The 13,544-nt window shown below is 43.7% G+C and overlaps 1 protein-coding gene across 6 annotated transcripts in view; it reads left to right on the top strand.

The window, feature by feature from the left end:
• Positions 1–13,544, top strand: part of znf536 (zinc finger protein 536) — a 148,579-nt gene that overhangs the window by 86,678 nt on the left and 48,357 nt on the right. For all 6 annotated transcript variants that reach the window (XM_018758163.2, XM_029251425.1, XM_018758159.2 and 3 more), the window contains one exon: positions 11,779–11,934. In XM_018758163.2, the coding sequence (XP_018613679.2) occupies positions 11,779–11,934 (156 nt within the window). The remainder of the gene's footprint in view (positions 1–11,778; positions 11,935–13,544) is intronic.

Here is a 13,544-nt window from a genome sequence, read left to right as displayed (position 1 = left end):
GCAGGGCAATCCCGCCTTCTTTCTTAGTTAGTTTCCTGACATTTTAAACTGTCTATTATTCCACGCAGCTTTCAGGTGCAATGCTGTGCAAATGGCAAGTCAAAAAATTATGTATCTTTTTCATACAGTTATCCATCAAAGACTATTAGGGGATTGGTCTTACTGCTTAAATCATTACTGAATGCTGTGATCTTTCTGCACTGATCTTATTACTTACAGCCGTTGTCAGTTTATGCGCTTCTTTTTTTCTCTCTTCATCTTTTTCCCCTCATTTGTTTTAACAATCGCAGGTTTCATACTGTAACTTGGTGCCGTAGCCAACGTTGAAATAATAGTCCTTTAAAGGTGCAAGTCTGACTAAAAGGAATGAGGAGCGGTGCTGGCAAAACATGGTACATGAGGAGGACAAAGCATTTGCTGAAACTGTTTGCGTTTAATGAAAAACCTTTTCATTATAAAATAAACTTTTGTCTTTGTCTGCATGTTTCGTTTCTAATAGGCAACCAAACGAGCAGAACCTCCACGCAGGGCTCCATAGCAGCGCACTTCTCTCTTTCTCCTCTTTCTTTCTCTTTCCTCAGGTCTGAAACATGCTCAGAAAAGTTACTGCCATTTATAAACATGTTGTAAACCCAAGTAAAGGTTTTTAGATTTCCCATAATTTTGTGCTCATGGTGCTGTGCCTTAGTTCGTCTGTTTGAGCCTTGTGTGGTTTCTGTTTGCTTGTGCGGATTGTGTTTATGTGTGTGGTAAGTATATGTGGTACTCATTTAAGCGTGTTTTTGCCACGTCTGTCTGGGTGTCTGTCCCGTGTATTTGTCTCTGTATGTCTGTTTCGTGTGTGTGCGCGTGCTCGTGTGAGTGTGTGCGCCTGTGAAAAGGGTACGGCGGCGCTGCTCTGGATAACCTTTGCAGTATTTACTTCGTCACAGACTGTCTGCCCTTTTCACTTTACGAGGATCGGGGAGATTTAAACAGTGCCGTTGCGGCGGTGCTCTGAACTCCGTGTCCAATTTGAGCACGCTGATGCAGAGGGTCGCTGCGGCTGCGCGGCAAGGAAGTCGGATGATTGGAAACAGCATCGCCGTTCACTGAGGATGGTTGGCTCTAATGGCCTGTTTCCCCAGCCTCTGCCATGTGCACTTAATGCCAGTCAAGTTGCCCCAAGTTGTACAGCCTGGGGGCGAGCGGGGTCTGCACAGGGGCTACGGCCTCAGCCAACCGGAGCCAGGCTCGCCATCAGTGTTGGTGTTAGCAAGCGGGGTGTGTCAGCAGGAACACGGCCCATCACTGCAGCTCCTTTCCTGTCTGCTGCTCCAGCTTAGAAGTGTTGATTACCCCGTTATTGCAACATTCAGACGTATGACACTTTATTAACTGTTGAGCTCTGTTTTGTAAGGAAGCGGCTAATGTGTTGCTTCTCCAAAAAGAGTCCCCTGAAATGTGGGATTTTTTAAGCCCTTATTGCAGTCAAAGTCGGCTCGGGCCGCCGCACTTAATCACGCTGTTTGTGGAGCACAAAAGTTCCCCGATCAGATTTTCCCGCTGACCCATTCAGCCACGGAGGATGCTGCTAAAAGCTCATCAAGCCCAGAGAATGGACCACACACAGACCTAGTGCTGCTCTTAAAGCACTGCAGCCACATACGCTTAAAGATACATGTATTACAAACGGGCCAACTGCTTGGACAACATGTTCGGCCTACTTTTTGGCAGAAATCGAAGCTCTAAGCGAGCCTTAAATGAGAGTGGTCAACTTAGTGAACAGAAGTTAAAAATGTAAATTATTAATACTGAAGTGTGCAATCCTTAACCTTGATGTCAGTATATTACTGTGCAGAATGGAACAGAATTATGTCGTCTTTATTCTTTTTTTTTTTTTTTTGCCTTTTCCGCAGTCAGTTATATAGAGATATTTATAAATATATAAGATAATGCTTAGTGGGACAAATTATTGCCATCATATTGCAGATACACAGATCCAGATTAATTTGTAATTAGTCTTGAGATGTTGAGCCTCAGAAGATAAAGGACTCTAACTTCCATTTGCGATTCCGTAAATGCTGATCACTTAAAAGAACAAACGCTTAAAGCCTGATAAAAATAGCTTAAGCCAGAATTATTTTGTTCGCTGACAAATACAGACACATATGTCTGAATACCCCAGCAATGTGGCGGCTTAGAGTAAATTAGTTTTAAATAAACTGTTATTGTTTTTGTTGTAAACATTTTCAGTGGATTGGATCTGTATAATGGAATCCTGGCTGTCGCCGAAGTGTCGACGGGAGCCAGCGGTGTCGCACCACGAGGGGAGGAGGACAGAGGAAGAGCTCGCCGCCCCGCCAGCCGAAACGTTATTATTCAATTTCCCAATATCCAGTCGCAATTGTAAATTTGTGTCGGCTTTAGGTTCACATTAATTTGCACCAAATGTCAAATATCTCCCTCAGATGGGAGATGTGACACAGAGAGGGAAGACATAAGGGTTTTTGTGAAAATACCAAAATAGTTTTTACTCATATAAGACGGAGTCTATTAATAGTTGAGTCATCAGCACAGCAATGTTCTGAAATGGCAAATTGTTAGATCCCCCAACGGTGATTATTATTCTCTGTCGATGACCTTCATAACAAATTAACATTCTGGGAGTGGTGCCGCGTGTGCTCTTTAATGGGAATATGGAGATGGGGTGAGGTACCCTTCCCCTCTGTGTTGTAAACCTTGAAGTGTGAAGTGGGGAGGGCGGTGGAAAGAGGGGCGGAGCCGGGGGGAGGGGGGCCTGTCGCCCAAGACAAAGTGACAGAGATTTATTTGATTTCATTTTATTGATTTCCCTTCATTTCCAGGCAAAGAGCATTTTTATGATGTTAATGTCACAATACAGTCTTTTTTGTGAGGACTCTGCAGTCCGTTCAGTGGCTTTGGGGGGCATTGGAGGCTGGGGAGGGCTCTTATTTAAAGCCACTTTGCCAAGTCACAGCTTTTAATTTATTCTGATTGAACTGCTCAGACATGAAATGCTCCAGTGTTGGACGCTGCGGAATAAATCTGATTTTATTTTCCATAACAGCGGACGGGCCTTTATACGAGCAAAAGGAAATATTCTCTGAGTCACCGGTTACGACAGCTATAGAAGGAGCAACCGGATATCGTTTCGTAGCTGCTGCCGCTGTGAGGCAAACGGGGAAACGGCTGTAAAAGGATCCCACCTGAGTATATGTGGCTTAGGTTAACTTGTGTTATTTAATATTGAATTCCCATAAATCAAAATGTCTGTTTTCATTGCACATGTTTGCTGCTGAGATATTGATCAATGGCTGAAATGAAGTGCATGTCCACATGCAAATGGGCTCTTGCATGTATGAGAGTTGCAGTGCTTTCTCTGAAATTTTTCACAGCATCACTCTGAGCGTGGAACGAGGCATAGAGCGCTCAGAGGTAAAGGGCACTGCTTGGGCCACCACAATGATGACTGCGCTGGCCACAATGATGAAGAAGAACATAATGATGATGTTGCTAACTGGGTTATACTTTCACATGCAGCCCTTCAAACAGAAATGCTTTTCAAAGTCGGGGTCAATGGCCCCGGTTAGTTATACATTTCACTTGCTGTTGATCTGCAGTGGAGGAAGAAAATAGAAAATCGATATTGGCCTTGGATGAATCTCTCCTCCTTAAAGTCACAGCGTCTCAAATCACTTGTGTGGCAAGTTTGCATTTTAACATCTGTTTGTTTGGCACACTCACTGCTTTTTATGCAGAGGTGCTAAAAAAGGCTCTGTTTTGCTGAGAGCTGAACCCGGGCTGCTTTTGTCAGTGATAAGGATTCCCTCCCTGCCAAAGCCGGGTCATGTCAAATATTTACGCTAAGCCACGTCCGTGATCTTTAACGCGGTAAAGATGCCCAGAGCTGCGGTACAGGCGGCACCGGGTGCTATCAGAGTCACAGTCATTTGTTTCACCTGCCACTGTGATCAGGCAGCTGAAGGATAAAGTTAGTGAAACCTCAGTTCTTCCTCAGTTCTTTTTTATTATTTTTCTTTGAAGCTCAGAGCAGACTTCACAAAGGCAACAAAGATGGACCTCTGCCAGGAAACAACTTATGGCACCGTTCCTGGCTGGGAAGCCTGGTGTCGTTCTTCCCTTTAAAGACAGTGAGGTGCCCCTTCTGTCTTAGCTAATGTAGGAGGGGAGGCACTGAGGCTATAATCATCGACAATATGTTGACTCTTTGGCTGTGCCATCGCTCCTCACTTAAAGAATGGTAATCGCTCTCTCGCGCTCCCTCTTTTTTTTGCGCGGAAAAATTAAACGTGGCTGCCTTTTGTGCTCAATTCCCATATGCACCCGTAAGAAAAAAAAGGAAAAAAAACTTTATTTGTTGGAGACGGATTTCTAACATTGTGTACAGAGGGTTATGCTTTATTAATGCCATATACATTGTTTAATGCTTTAAATGAAAGCCTATGAGTAATAAAAATGAAAATCTCTGGAGGTCGAAGGCTGGGAAAATATCTTGAGCGTGTCAGTGAAGAAAATATCAGCGAGGAATGAAAACAAAACCTGTAATTTAACCTAATTTTTCTGTTACGCTAGTCATTAAGATAAGATTTTTTTTTTAGTAAATATAGAGAAATACATGGATGGAAACATATGACTGGTTTTCACGATTCACCCCTAACACCAGTGAGATGACAACTATTTCTTTTATTTTTTTCCGTTCCATTTTTTACAATAGTGATTAAATTCACAGCGGCACTAATAAAAATAAATGTTTCTGATTACTATCAGTGCGACACAGGTGCATGTTTGTTGCAAGGAGAGGCATGTTCATTAATTTTCAGCCGTGAAAAGTGCCCCGTGCCATAAATACAGAGTCCAGAGCGCATGGGCTGATGAATGGATGCACAGATTGCTAATGCACCATTGTGCAGCGCTGTGTTGCAGGGCTCCGAGAAGGCAGTGCCAACGCGCCGCTCAATAGAGGTGCAACAGCCCTTTCAAGGTCCACATTATGCAGGACAGAGTGAAAGGAAAACCTGCTGTTCTTCACATAGGGCCGCAGATTATATAGGAAAAACTCCCTTCTGTTTTGCCGTACCATGTGTTCCTTCATTTGGTTTCTTTTTCTTCTCCTTCTTCTTCTCCTCCTTCTTCTGCTTCTTCATTTCCTTCTCCTTACTCTGTTAACCGGCTGTTTGCTGTGGTGACTTGTGTTGGAGTCACCGAGCCGATTGTTGCGGTTGGAGCACACCGAGAATAACAGTTGGTGCTGGGGTGGTGCTTGGCCCTAGGTATCATGGCCCAGAGTTTAGCTGTTCAGATTGGCCACATTATCTTCAGATATCGGCAAAGCATCCGTCCGTCTGTGTGCTTACACAAAATGTGTGTGTATGTAGTCTCTTGTTATGGCTGGCGTTTACATACTTTTATCTTTTGTTCTGCGTATGTAAAAGTACCTCTGACAAATTTGTAAAATAAGTAAAAATATAATTAAAATCTGATTTAGTAAAATTAAATCTGGACAAAAGCAGGCATTACATCTAGTAAACATTGTGTCTGGTTGCCAATGTAGTATGCGCAAATAAAAAGAGTGGCAGTGTTAGTATCAAGGTAGCATAGCACTGCAGGAGACAAAGGGAAAATTCTGCTTAAAATGGTTGTTTTTCAGTAGCTGCAAAAATGTTTTATTAGGAGACTGCGGAACACCTGCCTTAAAATGTCGTTCCCAACATCTCCCGAATGCCATTTTGCTTAATTGACTTGGAAATGGCCCAAATGTATTGCTGAATGCAGTCTAATTAATATTAATAATAAATGCCATTATTAACATCAAAGAACATCTGGTACCCCTGTTTACTAGCAAGCCTTATATGAAGCACATTTTGTGGCTGTTTCATCTTGCAAACGTTGTGCAGTAAACAGTTTTTTTGTCTTTATCTTTTTTAAAGCAACACAGGTCACAACAAACTGCCCATCCAAGATTGAGTTTAAACTGTGGGGCTTGTTTTTTAAGCATTAAATCGTTTACTTTGGGTTCTCTTGGTTGCCATGACACCCTTGGGGGGCGGGGGGGGGGTCCTCTGTGTACATAACTCTTAAAAAAAAGTGCATCCAGCAGCATCTGTACAGTGGACCACATCAGTTCAGTACAATAAATCAAACACTAAATAACTTTAATCTGAAAATTCATTAAGTACTTCTTGTCAGGTAGTAAAAGCAGAGATAATGCAGTGGTGTTTAATGATAATTGGTATTTGGTTAATAAATTCTGCAAGTTCAAATTACTTTCTAGCAGTCCGTAGAATGCTAGCCTCAGCAGTGTAACTAAACCTCAAATTGATTAACTTGCATGAACCAGCCGTTCACAAAGATGGCACCCGTCCAAATAAAGAAGGGAGCAGCATGTCAGCCGCATGGTGTTATGTTGCTTTGGAGTAAGGAAATAAATTCCCTCGGGGTGCATTTTTAAAAGCTAATGCTTCTCAAATGATGTCATCACATTTTGCTTTCTTTTTCAGACGCAGCGCTCCTTTTTTATGGCACACGTTAGGGAAGGGAGGTCGTGGACTTGAGGAGACATGTGACACATTATAATAATGGAAAGAAACATCCTCTGTATGTGTTTTTTTTCTTTTTTTTGTTTTTTAATATCCCCCCACTCCCAAAGTGTGATATCAGAGTAATCAACACCGCGGCGTTGCTTGACTCGGACGCGCCATTGCAAAGGCACCATTAGGGCACATGATTCTTTTCTCCTTCCCGCTCACAGTCGCTGTCTTTGTTTTTTTCTGTCTTCTTCTTCAGCCATTAGTGGGAGCAGGGTGTGGCCTCTCCCCTGGCCTGTCTCTGAGGATGCACTCACCAAAACACACAGAAACACATGCTCACTCGCACAGAGACGTAAACACCCGTGCGGTGTGGTACGAGTTGTTCTGGCACATGGATTTGGATTCTGCCGTCTTCAACCCGGGGTTGTCTGTGCTTGTCTGCAAGTGCGAGTGTACGTATGTGCATGTAGGGGGTGCGTGCCGCAAGCCGTAGTTCCCGTGGTCCTTCAGCTCTGATCTCTCCAGCGTAGCTACAGGACTCCCGGTCCCAGATGGCTTGGGCCGCTTCTCTTCTGTTTGATCCGTGTTTCTGTTCCTCGGCCACGCAGGACATGTAGAGTACATGTTGGCGGGAACTGTTTCATACAAACTGGCGTCTCATCTGAAAAGGAAGAAACACATTAGAGATTAATATGTTCCTGAATCTGAGGATTTGTCATACGGTATTATGTATAATTAAACTAAGCAAAACCATGCATGTTCGTTTTTGCCTTTCCTCTTTATTAAGCTGCCTATTGTTAATCAGAGTTATATTAGGAAGGCTTTATCATTATTAATACCTTTATTGTCTTTTGCAGCAGAATCAGCGGTTGTAGCAGTGAAGGCCACAGCGCTAGCGTTGTTCACAACAGACTCATGGCGGGGTGGATGATGGGCATACGCCAGGCCACTCTACAACTCGCTGACACACAGTCACATTGTTTGCTCTGTCCAGGAACTGACAGCAGACTCAACGGAAAGAAATGGGGGAGGGGGAGGAGGCCAGTGTCTGGGGGGGGCGGCACAGGGGGGCGGAGTCAATCTAATCCCACAGCAACACCTGCAGTAAAACACTATTACTCGGGACTGTGCGGAGAGCCACAGCAGATCGGGAGTCCAGATGTGACTCATGGCCTGACTGCTGCGGCCTTACGTGGCCACTGAAATATTACTGACAACTATTGTTTGTTGACGTAAACAGCATTGAATGGAGTAAGTAACAAAAAAAAAGCATTGAAATTCAGAACCGAAAAGAGAGGACAAATGTCAGAGCTCTTCTCTGTAATTTGAAAATGTGACAAGGTTTGTTATTGAAAATATTTTCGTTATTGTGACTACTGGAGCTGGCAGTGAATCCATTAGTAACTAGTAAGCACCCAGTAACACTGCATGGAACTAACACTAATTAGAACTCATAAGAATACAATAATAATTAACCTCCATTATCCATATTTTTTTTTTTAAAAATCGTTTAATTTTTCCATTAAATTATGTGGTTTATACTCCTAAATATTCATAATATTTTTTACCCATGCATCTGTAGTGTAATCAATGGTTTAATTATAGTATGGAGATTTCAGATTAAGGGAGCCCCTGTACAGTGTTTACACACACGCACATACAGATAGAAACTCTGGACAGTTTTGTCCCGTGGGAAACCAGCTCAAAGTGAACTACATGTTTGTGCCCGTAATGCTGCATATGTTGTTAATTCATGTACGTAATGTTTCTGCATTAACACAGATATAAACTCAGCCCTCGTATAACAGGCTCCCACACAATATAAAACACTGCAGCAGCGTATGAAAATATACATCTTTTTTTCCATATAATGGGCTTATTCAGTACAACGTCATTTTCGTCCAGGTGATTTAACTCCCTTCTTCCACTGTGGGAAGCTCACAGATGCTGTGCTTCTTCCTACTGTATATCCTTCCTACTTTCTGTTTTCTGTTACTGTGACCAGTCATAACTGCTGATGAAAGCTGAATACAATGTCACACCTGAAACAACAGAGCCGGTTCTGTTCTTTTTTACTGATTAATTTAATTTAGTGTAAAACAACTTACAATGACTTACCCCCATTCATACAGCAGAGGAAAGTGGAATCATGAATACAGGACTTGTTTATTACACTACAGCTTTGCACAGTGAAACACCTGTTAGGCAGCTCTCACACACACACACACACACACACACACACACACACACACACTGGCTGAAACTGCTCGTCCTGAGTGGGGTCGCGGCAAACCGGCACCTAACCCAGCAACACAAGCCACAAGTCTGGAGCGGGAGGGGACACACCCAGGACAGGACACTAGTCCATCCCAAGGCACCCAAGGCAGGACTTGAACCCCAGACACACCAAAGAGCAGGACCCGGCCAAGCCTGCTGCACCTCCGCGCCCCCTGTTTTGAAATAATTCTTTAATTTTATTTTTTATTTTTTAATACATCATAAAAATCTATCAGACAAATTCTAAAAACGTCTCTGTCCAAGGAGTACCCTGCCTCACATACATCATCTGTGAGCCTGCACTGGACAAGCAGTTAACAATCAATGGAAATGTAACATCAAAAGAAAAGTTGGAAAACAATATTTCTTAAAGTATTGTCAAATACATTGTCATGCATAAAAACACCCTTTAATTTTGGTATGAACTAACCCATTATGATAAGAGTGGAAAAAATTGCTCTGCCATTCAGCTGAAAACTTTTACAAACAATAAGGGCTTTTTATCACTATTTTGGATAGGAAGGAAATACAGAACCGAAAGATAAAATTAATGATTACAGAAAATAATTTCAGAATTTAAAAAAAAAAATCAATAATGAAATTATTAATGTATAAATATTTATAAGTGTATATCAATTGTATAAACATACTTTTTAAAGTGAAAATAATACTTTTTCTAATTCTGTCAACTTTTGAAACTTTTGAACAACTGCTGTTTTTGGCATTTATAATCTTATATTATTGTATTGTTGTTCTTTGATCTTGATCATCATTTTTCCTCATTTTTAATTCAGAAATATTGCATGTTGATTTGCTCAAAGTTTCCTACCCTGAGTTTGTGTTTCTTTTTCTACCATCAAGCTACTTCTGCATAAGCAAATAAGAGACAAAAGCGCAATGAAGGACTCATGGCCTGTGGACACATCAGCACGAGGACGGTGTGTGGTTGTGTGTTCTGTACCCATCTCCCATTTAGATCATAAAAACTGTTGACAGTAAATTGTTGGCTTTGCATCAATATATGCTGCCTTTTTGGGAACATTTATGATGGAGACCAATGGGAATTATTGTTTCAGGGTTTAACAAGGCAATATATTAAACCAATAGCCTGTCTGTGACTCTCATTTAAATGTGTATCTTGCAGATTTTCCCTTTTAATAGAAGAGGAAGAGAGAGAGAGAGAAAGGGAGGGAGCAGAAATCAATACACAGAAAATAGTTATAGGTGCTGGGTTATCTTGTATGTCTGTCCTAGACACTTTTCCACAAGACGATGTATAATGTATGGGGTGACCTTCAAATGTCATAAATGTGTTGTGCAATAAACTGTCAATATTTGTGGTTATGCGGAGCGGGATGACTTTTACAGTAATTGGAACAGCCGTATTAAAAGGCGCGGATCAGTCAGCTGATTAAAGACAAAGACGGAGGCACAGCAGCACAGGGGACCCTTTTCCTGCCAGTTACTAAATGAAAAGATACAGCGAGGGGATTTTATTTGTGTCTCTCTGCGTGCGTGTGTGTCTCTGTGTCTCTGTGTGTGTGGCTGCCAGCCTTCCTGCTTGCGTGTGTTTGTGTGTGGGAGAGGAGGATGCTGTCATGTCCAGAGTCTGGTGTGGACTCCATTGACCAGTTTTTGAAGGGACTATGGGGCCAGACCCCCCCCCCCCGCCCCAGCCCCCCAGCAGGTGGTTCCGTTTGGACTTCTAAGCTAGCAGTGGTGAGGGGGTGGGTAGCACAGCCTGGGGAACACACGTCCTATCAGAAGTGGTTGGTTGGAGGTCGGCCTGTGATGTGTGTGTGTTTGTGACTGTGTGACTGTGTCTGTAAATGTGTTTGTGTGTTTGTTGTGTTCATTATAGATTCCAGTTAGTGTGGCAGGTGGGGGTGGGCAGGAAATTGTGAGATATAAATCAGTCATGACAGTTAATAGCAGCAGAAATGCAAATGGCATCATTTCTGCTTTAACTTTTTCAAAAATATTTTTGGTCCTGTAAATACAGCAAACAAAGACACACAAACACACTGGCAGTACGATAAAGAGATTACTGGAAGGAATGCTTTTGATTCTGTGACACAGTTACCCGAGTGGGTCGCTGCAGTCAAATATGTGTCCCCCCACCGCTCCCCACCCGCGCTGCATGAAAAAGAACATTTTCAACCTTATTTGTGTTGTTGCAGGTCAGGAACTGAGGACTGCAGCCAAGTGCTCTTTCTAGTAGCTGATGGAAGGGGAGGGTCTACAAGGGGAAAGGCAGGGCCACGAATAAGAGTGAGGAGGAGGGGCCATGAGGGGCAGTAGGAGGGTACGCATGCATGTGCGCACACACACACACACACACTCACGCACACACACACACACACACACACTACGCTCGTACATGTTCCTCCTCATTGGTCTGGTTGCGTTTAGGCGGGATGTGGGGGCTGGGAGAGGTGAGTGGATTCGGCACTAATTCCACACTCATAAATGAGACATGATTTATAATCAGGTCACAGTGTCACTGTTTATGCTTCCATAGATGCGTCATTATAAATTTAATAACTCTTAAGCGTTCACATTCAGTATTGGGGCTGCGAGAGGGATGCTTCCAGTGTGGGGCAGTTCCCAGAGTTCCAAGTAGCACGGTGTGGTGACCCACCCCTCCTGAAGCACCTCTCTCTGCTTCCTGTTAGTGCCACATGAGTGTAAATTAGTGACGCTTTTGCCTCAGTGCATCCCTGCCAGAGGGGGGTGACATTGACTCTCCAAGTGCCGTCACTCCTGCACTGTTCCTTCTGACACAATCGGATGATAAAGGCAAGGGCAAGAGGTGCACATCACTGCCCATTAGGGGAGGGGGCTTAAGCTGCCAGGGTTCTCTCACAGCAGTAGGGTTCCACTAAGGTCGAGGGCCGAGATCCATGGGGCTTTGAGGACACTGAGTGACGACTCTGTACTTGTGTTGCAGATGTCGGGGATGAGACAGGGAGGCAGGCCGGAATCCAACCGACCTCCTCGCAGCACCGAGAACGGCCCCTGGGCTCGGCTATGAAGGACTGCCCCTACTGTGGAAAGACCTTCCGCACGTCCCACCACCTCAAGGTCCACCTGAGGATACACACAGGTAGGTTTGACTGGAGGGAGCGCTGGGGTCACTTCAGGAGGTTCTTATATTCAGGGCAACCAGGCTGAAGGTAAGGTCTTCTCGCCCTGCCCTTTATTAACCTGTTAGCTGTGCCAGGCTGAGCGAGAGCTGCATGGAGCTGAGGTCCCAGATGGAGATGCAGTGAATGACCAGAGCACCACGTGTGCCTGGAGAGCACCTTCAGATGGGGAGACGGATGGACGGACTGACGGACTGACTCAGGAGCACTTCAGTACTCATTGCTTCTCTGATTTCAGCACTTCGCTTAGCTCACCTCAGATCTGTTTCTCTGCACACCTCTAGTGAAAGGAACTTTTCTTGAGGAGGAGGGCCAGTTCAAGCCAGATGTACATATGGGTTGTGTAAATTGAACCACACACGCACACTCAGACACATTAATTTTGATTTAAGAAATGTGTTTTGTGTTCAAGAAAAGTGAGAAAGGAGGAGAGTGAGAGCTGAGGAGTGGATGCTGGAGAGAGGACCACTCGGGCTCAGTAGGACAAGTGTGCTCTGCAGCTCTGGGGGTTGGGGGGCACACTATGCACCTTCTTAGCAGAACGGAACATCTCCAAGTGGAAGGGCAGCTCTGAGAGACGCAGAGGTGCAAAATGCCCTCAGAGCTCCGCTTGTGTCTTTAAAGCACTGGAGTGGGAGCGTGAGTGGGGGTGGGGGTGGGGGTGGGGATGGGGGCGGGGCGGGGGGGGGTGTTACTCTAATGGCAGGATATTGAATTATGGCTGCCTGAAGTGATGCAGTAAGGGAGCCCCAAAGGATCGAATTTTGCCAACAAGAAAAACAAGAAAAGTGTGGCCCAGACCTAAGCAGCTCTAAGGCAGCTGAACACCGTTAACTACGTAGACAGGAATAAAATATTTACAGATCAGGTGTGTCCGAGATACCAGTACACGTCCTGTACGTGTATACACATAGTTAAATGGCTTCCAGACCATACTTTAAAAACTGATATGCAACCCTTTGTAAAGCTGCATCATTGCTGTGCCCCATGTATGAAAAGAGAAGTGTAACTGCTGCTGAAAACATATCTTCTTGAGAAATAATTTCATATAAATGAATAAAGCGCCCTAAATCGCCACCCTTTTTACAAAACTACAATTGCATTGCTTACCAAACAGGCTGGCATTGTAAAATAAAACGCTAAGATTAATGACTTCCTAACATTTTGTTGAAAGGAATGAAGTGAATTTAAATTTCTCTAAAAGTTAAAGAGCTAATGTTACAGTATTAATTTTCCTCTCGAACACTGAGTGGGAAAATATCCATTAGTGAAATTAACTACAGTTTCTAGGTAGCTAACAATGTGCAATATACAGAGTGGGGAGCGGTTAATGAACACTGCAGAGGGTGATATTTCATTATACAAATTAATGCTCACATTTTAATGGGAAAGTCACATAATGAATCTAGGCTTCAGTGACAGCAATTAGAGACACAGATTGTCCCCTTCTGGACAAGGCAGTATTTAGCGGTAAGCAGCTGTGTGTTAAAACTCGTCACTCTTAACCGTGCGTGTGTTTGACTTTGGGAGAAGCGCACGGCACTCTGCGCTCAATCTCCGCCGATGGCGA

Source organism: Scleropages formosus, chromosome 1 (assembly GCF_900964775.1).
Source record: "Scleropages formosus chromosome 1, fSclFor1.1, whole genome shotgun sequence".
In the NCBI taxonomy this organism is placed as follows: domain Eukaryota; kingdom Metazoa; phylum Chordata; class Actinopteri; order Osteoglossiformes; family Osteoglossidae; genus Scleropages; species Scleropages formosus.
Note: the sequence above shows the minus strand (reverse complement) of the source record. Positions and strands in the feature narration are given on the sequence as shown.